Source organism: Ictalurus punctatus, chromosome 27 (assembly GCF_001660625.3).
Source record: "Ictalurus punctatus breed USDA103 chromosome 27, Coco_2.0, whole genome shotgun sequence".
Classification (NCBI taxonomy): Eukaryota; Metazoa; Chordata; class Actinopteri; order Siluriformes; family Ictaluridae; genus Ictalurus; species Ictalurus punctatus.
Genome location: NC_030442.2, coordinates 7,701,013 through 7,720,287, shown reverse-complemented (window position 1 = coordinate 7,720,287; position 19,275 = coordinate 7,701,013). Strand labels below are relative to the sequence as shown.

General features: G+C 38.6%; 2 protein-coding genes across 3 annotated transcripts in view; both read right to left on the bottom strand.

Annotated features, from left to right (window-relative positions):
* cdh16 (cadherin 16, KSP-cadherin) overlaps window positions 1-13,722 on the bottom strand; it is a 45,919-nt gene extending 32,197 nt beyond the window's left edge. Inside the window, exons 1-7 of one of the 2 annotated variants that reach the window (XM_017458323.3) lie at window positions 13,573-13,722; window positions 13,147-13,207; window positions 12,885-12,983; window positions 10,296-10,430; window positions 8,542-8,671; window positions 3,239-3,397; window positions 2,117-2,313 (exon numbers count right to left, since the gene is read on the bottom strand). In XM_017458323.3, the coding sequence (XP_017313812.1) occupies window positions 2,117-2,313; window positions 3,239-3,397; window positions 8,542-8,671; window positions 10,296-10,430; window positions 12,885-12,983; window positions 13,147-13,182 (756 nt within the window). In that variant the 5' untranslated portion in view covers window positions 13,183-13,207; window positions 13,573-13,722. The remainder of the gene's footprint in view (window positions 1-2,116; window positions 2,314-3,238; window positions 3,398-8,541; window positions 8,672-10,295; window positions 10,431-12,884; window positions 12,984-13,146; window positions 13,208-13,572) is intronic. The other variant, XM_017458324.3, reaches the window with a different exon arrangement.
* A 139-nt stretch (window positions 13,723-13,861) lies between these two features.
* Window positions 13,862-16,915, bottom strand: rrad (Ras-related associated with diabetes). The gene is made up of 5 exons (XM_017458326.3): window positions 16,779-16,915; window positions 16,132-16,569; window positions 15,711-15,784; window positions 15,388-15,592; window positions 13,862-14,843 (listed from the first exon to the last, which is right to left on the bottom strand). Exons 2-5 carry the CDS (start codon window positions 16,496-16,498, stop codon window positions 14,566-14,568), a joined length of 924 nt encoding a protein of 307 aa, XP_017313815.1. The 5' UTR covers window positions 16,499-16,569; window positions 16,779-16,915; the 3' UTR covers window positions 13,862-14,565.
* Window positions 16,916-19,275: the final 2,360 nt, after the last annotated feature.

Genomic DNA, 19,275 nt, shown 5'->3' with positions numbered 1-19,275 from the left:
TCTCTTTTAAAAATTGTTTATTAGGCCTACTAGATTTCAGTTTTGTAAGTACCCACCATACAGGTTCCTGCCAATTATCTGTTACTATAGAAACATTAACTTATTTGAATAAGTACATTAATACCTGTAATTTACCTTGCAGCCAGCACTATGTCAAAGCTGATGTTATAGAAAATTAACACCTTCTGACCAATTTGAATACAGAATTCAACAGTGCTGTGGTATAAAGTGCCTTAGTAAGGTGTTGAGCCACCATAAGACATTTGACATGAGACAGAACAGCTTCAGTGTGCCTCGGCAGAGATTGTCTAGAACTTTACTGGAGGAATGAACACAATTCCTCTAATAGATATTCCCTCTGTTTGTGTTTTAAGATTTTATGATGGTGGAGAGCACTGTCTAACACTTCACTTCAAACTCTCTCATAGGTGTTCAACTGGGTTGAAAAAATAGTTAATGTGATTTACATCATTCTGATACTCATCAAATTTTTCAGTGAGCCCTTGTGCACTGTGGATTTGGAGGAAGTCATCCTGAAAGAGACCAGCCCATCAGGACAGAAATGTTTCATCATACGTAGGTTAAACGTAATCACTCAGACTAACTTTATATTGATGTGCACTGAAATGTCTTTCTAAGGGGACATGTGAACACAAACCAAGCCAGAAAAATGCTTCCACTGTTGGGGTTAAGATTAAAAAAAAAAAAAAAGGCTGAAATGTTTTCCTTCTCTATTGTTTCCTATGCTATACAAAATTTTGCATTCACCTACTGTATATTAGTTATTCATCTCAGCAGCAGTTTCAGCAGTGGTACCACTAATTTTCTTTCATTTTTCAGCCCCTGATAAGTTTTTGCCCATTGCTGTTACATTTGACATAAACATTCACACTTTGATTTGAATTACAAATTGATTAGACTTATTGGGGACCTTGTCTATCACACTCTTTGGAAATGAATAGTATGGCCTATGTAATAAAAAAAAAAAAAACCAATGTACATGTTGTGATGTCATTTTTGCATAGTTTGCATACAGGAGAGACTGTCGTTGTTACATAGTGTACATATCAAATATCTAGGTTGCCTGATTAACAGCAGCCATGAATATGGGCATGTGAAATCCTTTCCCACTGTGCTCTAACACAGAGCAAAGCCTAACACAAACAAAGTACAAAAATATTCCATGATCCTTTGAATGATTGCATTTAGAAGATTAAGCCTCTATATCTCTCAGTGCCTTTGCCAGACTGTTTTGATTGCATCTGGCAATAAATCCAGAACTGGACGTGGTGTTCAACCTCTCAGTGAAAACACTCTTTCATTTTTGAACACAGCAGTTATTTGGCAACAATAGCAGTTTTAAGGACTGTGAGCTTTCTAGCAGTTCTTAAAGATAAGTGAGTACTTAAGGGTTTTGGGCAATGCTCAGGGTCCAGCTGAGGTGAACACCATTCACAGAACAACTTCCACTTAAGGACATACAAAGCCCATATGCTGTAAGCCCTTGTGTTCACAGTTAGCCATTCAATCTGGCCAGACCCTCAGATACAGGTGACCTGGCTAAGGGTGCCAATACTGCCTGCCTATCTGGGATAATAGATCTTCTTGGGGAGGAAGCTGCCATTGTGTGTACCAACCACCGTGAAAGCAGTCGTATTCCTCTGAAAACCCTCTTGGGGCCATGGGCAAAATTCTCTGCACTTTTATTTGAGTGGGCCAGGCCTCCAAATGCCCAGAAGCCAGCAAGGGCCAACTCAGACCCTTCTTCAAAAGCTACTGAACATGGCAGTTGTATTCACGTTAGCCACAGGCCCTTTAGAGGGAATGTGCAATAATTTGTGGCAACAACCCAGATGAAGAAACCAACCCAGTAATTACCACTAACAGACTAGAGAGTAAAACTACACAATGTAAGCTCACAGAGATAATGTAATGGTAGCTAGATCTATAGACAGTCAGACAGATAAATACAGCAAGTTTGTCAAATACATTTTTCCTATAGAATGACAGAAATATAGGAAAATTATGATCGTGAGTTCAGCTGATGAGTGTAGTGACTTATTTGTTATTTTACAAAACACAATACATGTCTAGTTGTGTGTATGTGCTGTCTAACCTGAGAGATGGGGATAGGGTACGGGCCTGGTAGGTTCTCCTGCAATCGGACCGGGTCGGGTGAAGCCCATGTGTTCCCTGTCACCTCCACCAACACAGTGCCAGTAGAGAAGAAAGCATTGGCCTTCCCACCCATGTCCTGGACCATCACTGAAAGTTTATAGCGACCACACATTTCAGGGTCTAGAGTAGAGGCACCTGCAGACAAACACACACATATCCAAACACACAAAAGAAAGACAATATGTATTGTATTTGAAAAGAAAACACAAGTACTCATGAGCCATACAAAAGGATTTAGAATACATTTTGTTCATTAATCTCCATTATAATACAGGTTACATTATAATTACAGGTTATAGCTTCGCTATAAATATGTATGTATATAAATTTGTATGATTTTCGGTACACTGAAAATATATTAGCAAATTGTTTAACTGTCTAAAGCAGGGACATATACAATAAATGTGCTTCATAGATCCTGCAATTTATAGGCTTATAATACATACAATATAACAGAGTCAGTGGTGTTATTTAACAGCGACTGTAGATTTTAAGTTCTCATCGACTCACTCAAATAAATTGACATAGGGCCTACATAAAGTGTTGGCTCTTTGAACCCTGATTTGATTCCTATCAGGATTTTTACAGGTTAGTGTTGCAACAGATGTGTGGGTGAGTGTGTGCTTGTGAAGTGGTGAGTAAGATGGATATAGTAAGATAGACACAGGAAAGGGCATCAGAAGCCATTTAAGCAGTGAAGAGCAACAAAAAATACAACATTTAGCCACTATAATTTTTTAAATATAAAATATATGTTAATTAATAATATGCAGTTATCATGCTTGCTCATAAAATGTCTCCAGTTCTAAACTGAACCTAAACAAATCCAGGCTAGTTACCTGTAGGTCACTGGTAAACAATTTATCATTTATACGATTTTAAAAAATAAACATAAACATTTTTTAAAGTTTGCTGAATGAATAAATGTATATACATTTTAAATTCAGTCATTTCTTCCATATTATTTTATTCTTAATGTCATTACACAATGGTCCGAACTGAAACACTTAAACAATATTGATTATATATAGCTCCCAGATTCAGGCCCTGTGTTCATTACCATCCTCTGTGAGAGACACCTCCCCGCTGGTGGCATCTACGTGGAACATGTGACTGGCTGGGATGCGAGGCATCTGATCTAGAAGGCGAAAACGCAGATCAGCATGGGGTGTGTTTCGGTCATCACGGTCTAAAGCCCCCACTTGCATGAACGGGATCCCTGGGTTTTTCGAGAATTAAAGACATGAGACACAGCTGCTTCAGTTGGCACATATATGTATACTTTAAAAAAAAAATCTTATTTTATTCTTATTTTTAAAAAACAACAACAACAACATAATGGCACAACCAAAAGTGATATAAAAGTGTATGGCTTTAAAAATGTTTTGTTCTACAATGGTTGCACTGATTATGCAGCTAACTTCCAGTTCTCTGTTAAAATTTTACCTTACATCCCATCATAAAAATACTGTTTTGTAACAGACTTCTTTAGTGACTTCCATGGTCCTTTATGTTAAGCTATATAGATTGTGTGGAAACTAAGTTCTTAACTAGCTATGACATATGGATGGAAAATAACATGTTACATTTTATGTGTTTTATTGCTGCATATTTTTAATAGCTTCATATATCATTTTCCCTGTTTAGGATAGAAATGGCATCAGACTGTAATGTTCTCTACAACGAGTAGTTTCTACAGACTACTGTCATGTTCAATTGATTTTGTAGGCCTCTAGTGAGTCATGAAATAAACTTCCAATAACAATTTGGAACATTGCCTCTCCTTGCCTGTGTGTAGTAACACATTCTTTTTATTAAACTCAGATTTACAAGAACTGAATAGGTTTAATGAGGCTTAAGGCTTAATGAGAGATCATCATGTGATCCTTACACTGATTTTAACTTATTTAAAACAATACAATAAGTGTACAGTAAGTGAGTAATGATGTGATTGTTGAGAAATACTGAGATATATATGAAAGCAAAAAATATAAAGAGTTCTCAATAATGTTCTTTTGTCATCTTTTTCACACTCTCACTATCTGTAGGGTTTCTTTACGGCACATAAACCAAAGCTTAGCTAACAAGGATTTAACAACTCTGTAAATAGCTACAGGTATATTCATTTTGAACCTAGGTATCTTCACATTGTAAATATTTCATTCTGTATAACTGTTTCATTCTGTATATAAAGTAGTTTGAATAAGACTTAATTTTTATATTAGCAAGCTTTTAGCCAACAGTCTTTATTATCACTTTTTCAGACCAAGTGGGACATCCAGCCAACCCGATTCAATATTAGCACACCAGCAGCCTCAACCTGGTCCTAGTGCCCTACATTTTCAGTAATTGTGAATTTGGAGAATCCCTATAAATCCATATGGCATCATGACTCTGAAACCTGCAGTCTACTGTCTAAGGCTTCTTTGGTAGCAGGCCCAAAGAATGATGCTGCTGGTGAATGATGGTGCTCAAGGTATGTTCAGCAGGGTTGAATTGAAGATATCAGGCAGAGTGGTCAATATCCTGGCTCAGGTGATGCACTGCCAGGAGTGAAGTGTAAATCAATTCCCTTACAGAGGGGTCTGCCAACTGTATGGACTGCTCCAAGGGTAGCAGCATAATGTGCCACATACAATGCTATATCATCCATTTTTGCTAGGAACTAAAAAGTGCGTCTGCACTCAGCACTTAGGCAGCGTGTATCTTGGTATTGTGCTTCAGGGCCATGGGGTCTGGCCAGTGGTAAGCTGGGGCCTGCCCAAATCACCTATGAACATTGTCAATAAAGTTATTACACTGTGGCATAAGAAACTGCCATCACAGGTGCCATGAGGAAGAATCCATTTGATGTTGTGCGCTGCGTTGCATCACCCAGAGCCATCGTCAGAGCTTCGGTGTATACAGCCTGTATACAAGTCACAGCTTCAGTGTATACAGCCTGCTATAGGCACAAGAATGCAGACACAGTCAGAACCAAGCCTCTCCAAGAAACTGCTGAGTTCAAAGTAGCAACTCATCTGGTAGGTCATTGTTAGCCCGGAAGAACCTCCCAGACGTTATAGACTTAGCATTCTCATGCTTACCTGGGAGGATGACTGACAACTGAGGTATAAGGAGGATTCTGTTTAGATGTGCAAACCTTTTCAGCGATGAACGGTTTAAGCTGAGCCATGTCTGCCACCAAGTCATTAATTCAGAGAGTAACTTTGAGAATAACACTCAACTATGATTGCTTCAAAGTTGTTGATTCATCAAGAGGACATCTTGTTATGTTTGTTGGGCATTTGTGACCAGCAAGCTATTTAGACTTAGGAGCATGGGCTAGATTGACCAAATATTTTTATAGAGTGACTAGATAAATGCAGGGCAGTAATGCTTACGAATGGAAAACAATTATGCTAATGGTAAGAGATTCAACACACTGCAAAGCTTTCGAGAAATAATATAAACAATATGCTAGTTACAGTAACTGTGGTTCTAGGGACACTGTCAACACATGGATATCCTCTCATTCTCAAAAGTTCAAAACTTCTCAAAGTTTCAAAGTGACAGGGTTTGCTGTAAATAACTTCACCCCATGTCACTTCTTTTCCTGGAACTTATTTGCTGAGTGCTTATTCGGTTATCTGCTGTTCATAGAACCACAGTTACATTTGTAACTATTCTTCTATTTCACTCCTTCTAATGACAGGGGCAGTGTCTAACGCCTGGATACCTTCTCCATAAGGATCCTGAGCTATCATGAGGGCTCCACTATAGAGCCCTAAAATGAGCTATTTTAACTGAGCCATGTCTGATGATCATATGCTCAGTGAGTGTTTCTTAGTTTGTGCTGCATATCAGCCGGAGCTGGACCGAGATGTTTATGGCTAACGACATGATTATGTTGATACTGAGGCAGCAAGCATAAAGCTGGTGGTTGGTTTCTGAGTTGGGATGCTAAGAATTTGTTGGGGTGAGAGAGAACGCTCTGGCTCTGGGTTTACAAAAAGCACCAGGCCGCTTACAGGCCTATTATTACAGGCCTGCTAGCCAGCATGGGCTGTGAAAAACTGTTGACTCAGAGTGCATAACTGTGTGGCGCACATATGCTCAAGCTCTGTTAGTGGCAAAGCTCAAGTGGAAGTGAGGGAAAAAGAGGAGCATGCACTCCTATGCCATGAACTGGAGCAAAACTTTAGTGCTGAGAGAACCACTCTCGGAGGATGTATTTGGCAGTATAAGGGAGATGAAGACAAACACACACACACACACACACACACACACTCCTGCCCTGTTAGTGCCGAAAGCATACACATACACACTCCTATCCTGTGATCCAGGGCAAGCCACTGAAAACAACACACTAGCTATACAGGGCATTGCACAGTGAAAGATAACAAGCTAAGTTAGCAACTAGAGAACACTCTAAGCTAGCAAGCCATAGGCTCAATGTGGATGTGGATGGAAGTGGATAGAAGAAACAGGAGAAAACAGGACTCTATCACAGCTTTGGAGATCAGAAAAACTGTAGCTCCGACCATAGTCACAAGCTGCACACAATAGCGCCAAAATCTACACCTGGTCTATAGCATGAGCATGTATGGCCAGTCAAGAAAAGGAAAAGAAGTGACGTGGCCTGAAGGTTTTTTTTAATTTAATTTTATTTTATTTAAAAAAATTTTTTTTTTATAGCAATTGGTATGTCACTGTTACTTTGTGTGACTTTGTTGAAGGTCTCAGCATGTGTGATTGAAAGGGGATGAAACAGAATTTTGAGTTCTCACCAAGATCAAAAGAGAAAAGGCTATCCTCGACATGTGCATAGGTGAGAAGTAGAAAGGGACTGATTGATGTGTAACAGTGGTCATTCGTCACTACATGACCTTGTTGGAAGATTTCACCATGAATACACACAAGCAGGTGGGATTCAGGTGCTAACACTATCCCAGCAGTTAGTAGGAGTGAAATAAAACTTACCATTGTTCAATAAACCCCAAAAAACCTTTCTCCAATAAACCCAACATCATAGTGTAATAAACCCCAACATAGTCAGCATTCTCCACTAAACCTCAATAAACCCAACCCTCCCAATACACACCCAAGAATCTCTAAATATTTCCTATAAGCCCCAAAGCACTCAATAAAGCTCCAAATAATTACAAACACTCCAACTTAAACCCTGCCAAATTCTTCTCAACATTTTCCAACATTATAAAACTAACTGCTGACATAGGTGTGTGTGTGTGTGTGTGTCTGTGTGTGTGTGTGTGTGTGAGAGAGAGAGAGAGAGAGAGAGAGAGAGAGAGAGAGAGAGAGAGAGAGAGAGAGTGATAGCTGTAGTTTGGCTTCCTAAGTAATTCATATTTAATAACTTTCACAAATGTAATGTATGTGAGGTGAGAACATTACACTCTAAAATCTGAGATTAGGGTTATTCCATTTTGACATGGAATATGAATTTGTAATATACAACGCCTCTGAGTATGATGCACATTCCTATTCTCATCCCTAAAAGCCTTACCAACAGTGCAAGAAAGTGAGAAAGTGCTTCCATCTTTAATGTAATCGTTTTCTTTTAAATTGCTGTACACTCTGAAGGTGAATCTGAAGGTTACAACATAAAAGCAAGACTGATGAAAGCGATGAAAATTATTTTTGTAGTACAGTTTTGTAACCTTGCAAAGTATTTCCATTTAAGGTAAAAGTCCTTGAAGCAAATTAAATCATTATTTTTTCACACTGCCCTTAAAATCCAATTATATAATTCGTCACTGTTGATTTTAAGTGGTCTGTTCCAATGCATCTCTGTTGTAAATTACTGTTGAAATGTGGCCCCAAAATTTTATCTTGCTTGAGGCTGTATGGTATTTTTTATTTTTACTAGTAGAAGTAAATCAAGGGAACTATAATCTTGGCGTCATTTAGATTATACTTGAAGTCATTATACTTGAAGTAGTCTCCCTCTGTATGAGTTCATGTATACAGTATCTATCTATTTTATTTTCTTGTTATTTATTTATGTAATTAATGACCTGTGCTTCTCGTGGTTGCGAATATTTTTCTTTTGTTATTATTGTAAGTTACTTTTCTTTAGCTCACAAGATTTCTTTTTATTTGTGTTATTTAATTTCATTTCACTTAATTTGTTTCTGTCTTTCTGCTTTATGACAGTTGTTTGTAATTAGAGGCATGCATTGGGACAGCACATATTTTGTTGTCAGCTCTTTTAACACTTCTGTGCTGGAATTTTATGTTGATTTGGATAAGTTTAATGTTAGTTTAGTACTAACTACTGTATGTAAAATGCCCTGGATAACATAAACCCTTTATAAAGAAATGATGAAGGACTCATTATGTAGCCTTGCTGAACTCTCTCACCTTTCAGCAGGCCAAGTTGAACAGTGCCTCGCATGCTCTCTTGCAGGAACATGGGCACGTTGTCATTCTTGTCGATGACACACACCTCTACACTAAAGCTCTGTGGGTGCATGGATGCCATGAAGGACACCTGGGAGAAAAGCACAGGTTGATTTAATGGTCACATGATAAGTCTTTTCAGTGCCCACAATGAACCCCTTCATCATATGCTGTGACTTGCAGTTTTCCATAGCGTTTGTCAGGTATTTTTGGTGCAGCCTTGAAATTGCATTAGATTGGATGCTTAATGTGTGAAAATGCAACTTACAATGACTTCTCCAGTCTCCAAATGATTCAACCCCTTCATGGCAAGCATCTTTAGTAGTTAGTAGAGCACACTTTTACTGTTATGACCTGCTGCAAACAAGATGCATAGCCAGACACCAGCTTCTGGCAGCGTTCCTGAGGAATCATAGCCCATTCCTCATGAGCAATGGCCTCCAGTTCAGTAATATTCTTGTGTTTGCATGCTGCAACCGCCTTCTTCAAATCCCACCAGAGATTTTCTATGGGGTTCAAGTCAGGTGAGTGTGATGGCCCTGTAGAATCTTTCTGCACTTTTTCTGCATCCAAGTCTTGGTGGAATTTGAGGTGGGATCATTGTCCTGTTGAAAGGTCCAATGATACCCAAGTTTAAGCTTCCTCACAGACGGCATGACGTTTTCTCCTAGGATTTCCTGATACTTCAGTGTATCCATCTTGCCTTCCACACGCTGAAGGTTTCCAGTGCCAGAGGATGCAAAGCAGCCCTAGAGCATCACTGAGCCACCACCATGCTTGACTGTGGACAGAGTGTTCTTTCTTCATTCTTCTTCCTCCAGACATACCGCTGATCTATCATGCTGAAAAGTTCCAGACTTGTTTCATCCCTCCACAGAACAGAGTCCCAAAACTTTTTTGAGCAATTTTTCTTGTGCTTTTTGGTCAATAGTGGTTTACATCTTGGAATTCAGGTATGGAAACCTTCTGCGTTTAGAACGCACCTTACTGTGCTCAATAAAACCTCAGTGCCTGTTGCCACCAAGTCTTGCTGCAGGTCTTTTTCAGTCACTTGAGGGTTTTTCACAACCTGCCTTCTCAGAAATTTGGTTGCAGCCCTTGATAGCTTCCTTTTTCTGCCCTGTCCAGATATTTAATATATTTTCTTCCCCTAGCCAGTTCAGGAATTTCATGTGTTCCAGCTCAAGCACACCAGATGCAACTTGATTAATTGCATCAAGTGTGCTTGAGACAACACATGTTTTGCATATTTGTGCTGTTGTGAGGAAATCTATTCAGGGGGTTGAATAATTTTCAGACTGGAGAAATCATTATAAGTTGCATTTTAAGTTGAATTTGGGGAAACCACTTGAAGCATTCATTGTGTTGAACTATTTCAGTTGCTTTTGTTTGATTTGTTCATCGCAAACATCTGAAAGTCTGTAAAGTTTGACAATAAACCTGATTTGCAGTGAGTGTTGAATAATGTCGATTGCAACTGTAAATAGTGACTAAGCTTTCTGACAAAGCTTTGTAAGTGGACTGACAGCCTGTATTAAATGTTATTGGTGAGTCATTGAATAAGTCATTCTGTAGTTTTATGTTATTCTATTTCTTGTTTATTGTTGGATTGCAGTTTGCCCATAAAATGCCCATTAAAAATTACATCTTGTTTGACCTATACAATACATAATGAGTAAAAAATCAGTCAGATATTAACTGTAAAGTCTACCCACTTGCAAGGAGTATGATGGCTTCTTCTCCCGGTCCAGTGGTTTTAGGGCATACAAGAAGCCTGACTCTACTCCAAAAATCCCCTCATCATCACCGGTCACCAACAGATCAGCATAGGTTAAGGGAAGATCAGGCAGCTATGGGAACAAGCACAATAGTAATAACGAAAACTTCCAGTAAGACAAAATCAGATTTGAAGGAAAATTAGATTTCAAGCATTTCTTTGTTACAGGGGTGTGATTGAAAGGTGATATTGATTGTCAACATATTAAGTGTGATAGTGATTTTTGTCAGTGCAGCTAACACACAAAAAAAATACTGTCAATTGTATAGTAATTTCTTTCAACAGGGTTGCCAGTAAAGTACTGTAAGATTCACAGTAAACAACTGTAAGACATATTTACAGTAAAGTATTGTTATATCTTGCAGGGTTTGGCTGATGTTTTTTTTTTTTTTTTTTTTTAAATACAATTAATGCATGACACAATTGAGCTCAAGGCTCTTGCTCAAGGACAAAATCACAGTAGTTTGGGGGTGCTGGGATTTGAATACATGACCTTCTGCTCTGTAACTCAAAGCCTTAATGACTGAGCCACCACAACAACCCTTTCACAATAAATTACTCTGAAAATCACATGCTAAGTTTTTCAATGATGTTTTGCTCAATATCAGAGCAATATCAGTGCACTTAATTTGTTTTTGCAACTTGTTCATGGTTTGCTTTGACAGCCAGCTTTGTGTTTGACACATGTCTAATGTGGGCTGATAAGATGTTACCCATACCATGTAACCCACTGAGCCTCACATGACTAGAGGGATTTCTGTTGCTGGCAGTGATAAATCCTCTCTGCAAATAAATGACTGCCACTTAAACACATGCTTCAGTTGGGTTAACTCTGGTATGGATCATGCCAGTGCTCAATAAAGCACATCGATACTGGGTGCAGATTCTAGCTTCTATGTGGCAAAGCATACCACATAGTGGGTCAACATCATCTGCCCAGGCCACACAGGAGATTTGTAGTTTCATGAACTCTTGATTGGTTAAGAATGGTACAACTATTGGGGTCATTTCAGAGAGCAGATTCTGCTTGTCTGAATAAAGTAAAATATTTCCCATGCTACAATTGGCTAAAAATTAAATTTCCATAACCATTCCATTCCATAACGTACATTTCTCTTACCCTAAATTTATTCCATTAGCCAAAACATGTGTGGTGTCTATAGATTGCTTCTTTAATTTTGCACTGTAGCTGTAAGGCTAACATAATTAACAAGCAAGCAAAGCTTATTGGCCAGTGTAGCATCATGCAAACAGTGTGGCCAAATTATCTTGAAAGACATTGTTTATTGTAGTTAATACTATTTCTTTCATTTACAAAAGCAGAAAAATCCATATAGAAAACAACAACATTAAATCAGAACTAGATTAACATCTGCGTCCCTTTAAACAGTAAATTTAAAATCTAAATCTAAAAAAATTACACCTCCAAACCTGAGTATGATGCTTGTGTGAAGTGATTCTGGCTTCAAGATTACTGTTTTAAGCTCTGCAACATACTTATGTCCATTTTTATAGATAACAGTGTGTAAGAGACTGTCAGAAACCACATAAAATATGATATTGCTCAATGTGAGCATGTGTTAGCATAAGCATACATAACTCGGTAGCTATAAGTGTTTCTTACTTGTTACCTTAGCCTTGTACATTAGCCTTGTAGTTCCAGTATACCACTAAAGACTTTGACTTTATACCATTATACCAGAATTTAAAGCATTTTGCTCATCGGCTATATTTAGGGTCAAAAGAACATTATGTTCTATTAAGAAATAATGTTTTTTAATATTCTTACTTTGGTTTACTGATAGGTACATACCAAAACATGACTTATAACCCATATTGTGCCTTCTTTATGAAAGCCTGAATAAACATAATAACCATTATTATGTCCTTTCAGTACCAACACAGTAATTAATCAGTCCTCAGTACATTTGGAGAACATTTTGGGAGCTTGATATTAAACACTGAGTGTGGCAAGATTGCCTCATGTAATTCCCTCCAATGTCAGAGGGTAAAGGCAATCCGGAGGAGACAGAAATGCTCATTATTACCATGGCCTCTGGATAAAATGCCTGGCATTTTGGACACAGCACGACTAGCCCTCTGGCTTTGTGCTGGAGCCTCATATAAAGTTTAGTGACGCATACAGCTTGCTCATAATTACACCGTGGATCGTTAAATTTTGTGAAAGAGGTCAATGAATTGCATGTACACAAGCTGCCTCCTTTTTAACCCCCACTTCTACTTCAACCTAGAGAGTCTTTAATACCTTACACTCAAAACACAAGGGTAGTCATTAATAGCTGCTCCATTTAGATCTAAAATGTGATAGCAGAGAGATTCCTTCCACTATGCTTTGAGATGTATTAATCACACCAAGGGAAGAGCTGGAAATTCAGACAAAACTTAGATTCTATAGGAAAGGCCTAAAAAGTTATCCTAAAGTAAGTCTGCAGTTAAAGTCTGTGATTTGTAGTCTGTTCAGATTTAGAGCAACAGTATCAGTTTGTCCTTTTTGGGAAGAACTCACCTTGGTGAGGTACCAAGGGAAAATACCATCATAGTTTTCTGGAACACCAATCCTAAGGTGTGCTGCTTCTCCATATAAAGTAGACAGGTAAAGCAGCAGCTAAAATAAAAAGAAAAAAGAGCAAAAAAGAGCATTTACTTCCACTAAAATGTCAGAGTTGTATGAGAAAGACATTGTTTAATGTTGTTTACACAGCATTGCATGCATTATGTAACATTATGCGACTAAACACATATAGTAAAACAAAAGAAAAAAGACCTACATTCAGTACTTTGATCCATGAAGACATGTCATTCATTGAACACACCGCGATTTATAGTCTGCTACACAAAACAGTCACATTTCATCGTTCGGCAGGATTTTACTAAACTGCAGGCTATTTTCATTTGGGTGCATTTTAAATCCTGTGCAACTGTTATACACTTCAGCACAGTATAGAGATCATTGATGGGAATTTTGACTAAAGTGAATCTATTTGATTTATTTGACAGAATAGCAATCGAAAATGCTGTGATGGCTAACATGCCTAAGAAAGAACTTCAGATTAAGTGCTAAAAGTAACACCAGCCACATTTACAGTGCGGAGTTTACACTGTGCAGTTTACTTTCCTAATTGTGCATAGAGTATTGTAGACCTGTTATTGCAAATATATCCTTCATATTTCAAATGAATTTTAGAAAAACATACCTTGTAAAAATAGATTAGTGTCTCCTCTGGTCCTCAACAAAGACAGAATGTCTCTGAAGTGTGAGGGACCTTTGTCTACTCTCAGAGAATTAATGTTTAACTTCTTTAATTTCATGCAAAAGCTCTTAACTGCCTTGTTTCCTTTAATGATACTCCTGGTCTACAAGTCTCTGAATAATTCCACACCTACATATGGATGAGGGAATACATTAAATGCAGCTGAGCTTCCTGAGGAAATTGTGTTTTTGTTTGTGTGTGTGTGTGTGTGTGAGAGCAGTAAACAAGGATGTTGCTCATTAAATTAACTCTTTTTATTATAAAATCGGTGTAAACGTAATAAAATTAACAATTGAATAATATTAAATGGAGGTGCAGAACAAACATTTTGAAAAACAACACATAATTTATTGCTTCTACGATATTCAATTACACCTTGCACTTAAATAATATTTTGATGATTAAATGTGTGAAATTTCTCAGTCCAGAGTCCCTCCCCTAAACCCCATCCTGTGTTTCTGAAGTGCTGAAGTACGTACCTGCGCACTCAGATTCAAGTAAATATGATTCCATTTCTCATATCAGTGAGGAAAATGAATTGTGCTCATCTTTTAGACATGTACATGAGAAAGTGTATCCCACCTTTGGGAGCTGTACAAATCAGTACAATTGCTACTGTATTCACAAACTCTTCTCTTGAGAAGGCATGTCCAAAGTTCTCAGTTCACAATGAAATGGCTTTGAGACCTTGATTTCTACTTGCACTGCCAGAATTTGACCACTCAACAACTTTAAGGCAAAAAAAGAACCTAAAATATGAAATAAAATATTTAACCTAAAAAAGCCTCATGCAAGTCTATAGCACTGACTATTGTTGGTTTCTGTTTTACAATAGAAAATATGTAAAGATATTTCTGTACAGTTGTCTAGTCCTTGAGTTAGTGTCAAAAAACACACACAGCTTCTGGTCTTAGTGGCTCTACAAGTCCATCGCGCTCAGAGCACTGAAAGGTCGTGGCAGGATTTGGACTTCTGCCTGAAGGCCATCTTCTTGTTCTTGCGTGCGACCATGCGACCCAGAAAGCGCTTGGCCTTCTTGCTGATGCTCTCACGGCGTTTGCAGTTAGCCATGCGCCGTGCGTTCTCCTCCTTGCTGTCCCTGCGCAGGCGGATCTGCCGCACGATGCCCTCAAACAGAGTGCGGACATTGTGATGTAGTGATGCAGAGGTCTCAATGAACTTGCAGTCAAACACGACGGCACATGCACTGCCCTCTACAAGAAAAATGGAGGGAAAAATTAATACAGATTAGAGGAACTGGCTATTACTCAGTACACAGGAGGAGCGAGGCTTAGGGACTTGTTTACATAACCTGCCATGCGTTAGTTACCTCAGAATGGATACATTATTTTAGCAGCTTTAAATGTTTGGAGTGAGGAAGCAAGCTAGAAGGAGCAAGGATGGGGGTGTGTTGGAAGACTTAATATGTCTATGATGTTTGCAGTCATTAGGGTAATTTGCAAATGTCTAAAAGTGAAGCCATTTGAATCATTTAACAACTATGTTAATTCCTGCACTTCTATAATTTCCTTGTTTCATATTTTACTGGACGGAGAGAGGGAGATGCTGACTTTTATTATGGCAATTACTCAGTAGTTGAGGAAAGTTAGGGTCTTGTTTACTTAGTCTTACATTTACATGCACCAGTCATCTGGGAATGGATATGTAACACCGGCAGTGAGGAAGTGAGCTGGCAGGGGAATAAGTGAGGGAAGGATTTGCTCAATAATGACTCTAGAGCAGACAGAGGGTACGTACCATCTACAGACACTTCTCTGGAGCGTACTAAGTCAGTCTTGTTTCCCACCAGGATGATGGGGATGTTCTCTGACTGTCGTGCCCGGCGGAGCTGTATGCGGAGTTCTGATGCCTTCTCAAAACTTGACTTGTCTGTCACAGAATAGACGATGATGTAGGCATCACCCATACGCATACACTGATCCTTCAGCCATTGGCTGTTGTCCTAGGAGATCACACAATTGGTATCTGGTTATTACATTGTTGGTGTATGTTGTGTGACATGTGTTCATGAGAAAAATAAGTTTCTAAAACCTTATATTGAGTGACTGTGATTAGCTCACCTGTTCCCAGACGTCATATAATAAGATATTTGCTTCTTCTTCATCGACAATGATAGATCTGTCATATGTATTTCCTAGAAGAATGGAACAAAATATATGATCAACGTAGTGTCTTGCAATATCACTTTTCTATATCAGTCCCACTGAGCACTGCTGGCTAGCACTACCATTTAGAGCCATTATATTAATGTGTGCAGGGATTGACAGCAGTCTCTTTGTGGGTAATGGAGGCAATGGTAACTGGATGGAAACAGCAGCAATCAATAAGTCTAGTTCCATCCATAACAAATTCCATTGCCCATAACACACTCAAACACACACACACACACACACACACACTCTGATGGGGTGATTCCTCATGGCTTAGATTGTCCTTGGGATGCACCTTTTCATTATTAATGTAGTTGTGTATGGTCATTACCTGCGTCCTCGTAATCGTGAGTGTCCTCCACTCCGCCGAATATCCGTGCGAGGGTGGACTTCCCCACGCCGTGCTCTCCCAAAAGTACGACCTTGTAGATCTGTCCGTCGGAGTCACTACCGGAGGAGATGACCGAGTCGGAGGAATCGGACACGCAGCTGTCACGGTGCTGCTCGCCGGGACTGTAGGACGTGCAGCGCGTGAGGTTGGTCAGCTCGCCCGCCAGCACCGGGGGCATGGAGGAGCGCAGCTCGCGGTCGTCCACCGGCATGCTCCTGCGGTGCAGAGTCTGAAGGTGCATGGGAAACGGCGTGCTCCCTCTCCTTTTGTCCATGTTCCGCAACTTGTCGCCTTTGTTCAAAGTCATGGCTTCACAACTGGCTACGTTGAGCACGAGCGCTTCTTAATACTTCACTTGATAAGAAAGTAGCCTACGATCTGAAAGATGCATTATACAATTAGGCTCTATAATAAACTAAATGTAATCAATTAAAGTGCTGTATCCTATGAATAAATAAAGTTATTATTGTTATTATTATTATTATTAACATTATTATTAAATTATTAAATATCTAAATGTTATCTCTAAAAGCAATGTAAAACATTTTAACATTTAAAAATAATTAATGAATCAATGTAATACATACATGTTAGTGTGTCCAGTCTCTTCCTCCTGAGTATAGAACTCCAGTGGATCCTTAAAAAATCTAATTCCCTTTGGTTGCTTTGGTTTATAGCTCCTTCTGTAGCTCTTCGCAATGCGAACTTGGTTTTATGATGGGAGATGTGACGGGTCCCCCTTTATTTATGGCAGAGTAGAGTCAGTGATGTCATATAAGGGGCGGGGCTTCTTGCGGAGAATCACCATCGCTCCACGCGGGGGCTGTGGTGTGGGCGATGCTCATCTTACTATGGAAGGCCAGAAGTATCAAAAGTGGAATAAGGCGACCAGCAAAAAATACAGTCACTCTCAGATACGAGTTTCTTTTCCATTGTAGGGCCAAATGGTTACCTTTCGTCTTCCATGTTGGGTACTACTCAAACAAAAATAGAAACAACATGAAGTGATGCATGAGTCAACGGTGGTGTGCCATGGTCTTAATAAGTATGAGGCACTGGTTAAAATATATGAAATAAACTATGCTGGTGCACCTGTAAAAACATTGTATTGACTCATAAGGAATATTAACTTATATATACATATATATAACTTATATATATATAATAAACAATTTCTAAACATTTACTCGATAGACAGTCTGACACAATCATTTAACAGATTCATACAAAAAGAGCATGTTCATACAGTACAGAGCATCAAAATGTTTTAATACTTTAAGATTACTAAATTTGGCCAAAAAGTTTATAGCAGATCAATGTGAGGGACTGAATTTTAGCTCTGAAGTCTGACCTCATCACACCCTTGCAAACCCAACCACCAAACAGTTTGATAACATCTGATTAGGCACGATGGGTAATCGTACACTTAAGCCATACAAATGATCTTGTCAGCAACAATTTGAGTGAAACGTAGACTCTTAAAAATTCTGATGTGAATTTCAGAATTTCTTAGTATTTAGTATTTGTCCTCTTTTTGACACAGACTCCACAAGTTGTGTGTAAAACAAGTGCGTAAAACCTGATGATCCATGTAAGATCAAATACATCAGCTTGTTGTCTGAACACATGCTTAAATGGAAGGGATAGCCTAAGATTTATGGAAAATCTGACCTTTTGTACAAAGGAGTTAACATGGTCAATATAACAAATGTACTTAAATTTACATAGTGACCTACAAAATTGTGTAACATCTTGAATATTGAGTAGTCACTCTTGTTACACATTTCTTTTTTGTTTGTTTGTTTTAGAATTTTCTAAATTTCCAGTTTTAATTTTTATTTAATCCCATAATTTCAAAGTGGTCACAGACTGTACATACTGCATATCAACATATAGGCCTATAATTAACATATAATGGGATATGTGTCATAGTCCCAATTCAGAATATTTACACAAATTTTCATTTTATGCAACTCTATTGTATTTTCTTTACACGACAAAGCTTTTTGCCACTCTTTTGGATGTTTTGGCCTTCCATACCCTGTAGACGTGATTCAGACTCAGGGGTACATCAGAGGGGATTTCCCTCCTCCTCCTCCTCCTCTTGCTGCTGCACTGATAACGCAGACTGGGCTACATTCAAAAACGCTTACTGTTATACTAAATCATTTACTGTAGCCTACTAAAATAAGCATGGAAATTTATTATCGCTCATGTACAATGAGGTTTCAGACGTGAGCTGAGTTGTATGTGGATGGCGGGGGCCATAACTGGAGTGAGCTATACTGATGATTTCAACATATTTCATAATAGTATCTCAAAATAGTGCGCAACCGATGCAGTTATGGAACCTAAGGCCTTCTGATCTGGCATAGCATATTTATTAGTGCGAAATATACTTTGGAATGCAGCCCATGTAATGGAGGTCATTTGGGGGTTTTAGTCTTGGTAAAGGCATGCAATCAGATTTTCAACATAAGTAGGTGATATGACTAGTTTCGGCATTTCAAGCATTTAAAACCACACTAGTCAGGTATAACAGAAATCAATCGTCACTGTCAAAGGCAATGCTGAAGTATTGACTTGAAGGTCCAAGATGGTAAAGATGTTATAGATGTGCTTATAGATAGATTTACTCAGTCATCCTACTGTTAAAATCCAGCTGTTCAGCAGATAGACGCAGGATGATTCATTCATTCAGCTTTAGACTGAAGATGACTTTATAACGTCAGCACAGGTAAAGGGAGAAAATGGTGCAATTTCGCCATCTGGTGTTTACCTTGTAAGCTGCAATCATCTGCCTATGTTGATGGCATGACAGGACTAGTTTTTATTCATTGTTCATTCATTTTAAGCAGTGTTTTTTGTGTATTTTTTCCCACAAGTTCCCAGTCACTCATCTTTCCACAACAGCTAAACACCTGATTAACACAAGCGTTTTATAACACTTCCAACAGAAACGTAAACTCACTGGGGGGTCAGTTGTTACATGGTGCTGCTTGATTATCAACATATGGGAGTTATAATTGTCCATCCATCCATTTTCTGTACCACTTATCACAGGGAGCCTGGAGGTTATCCCAG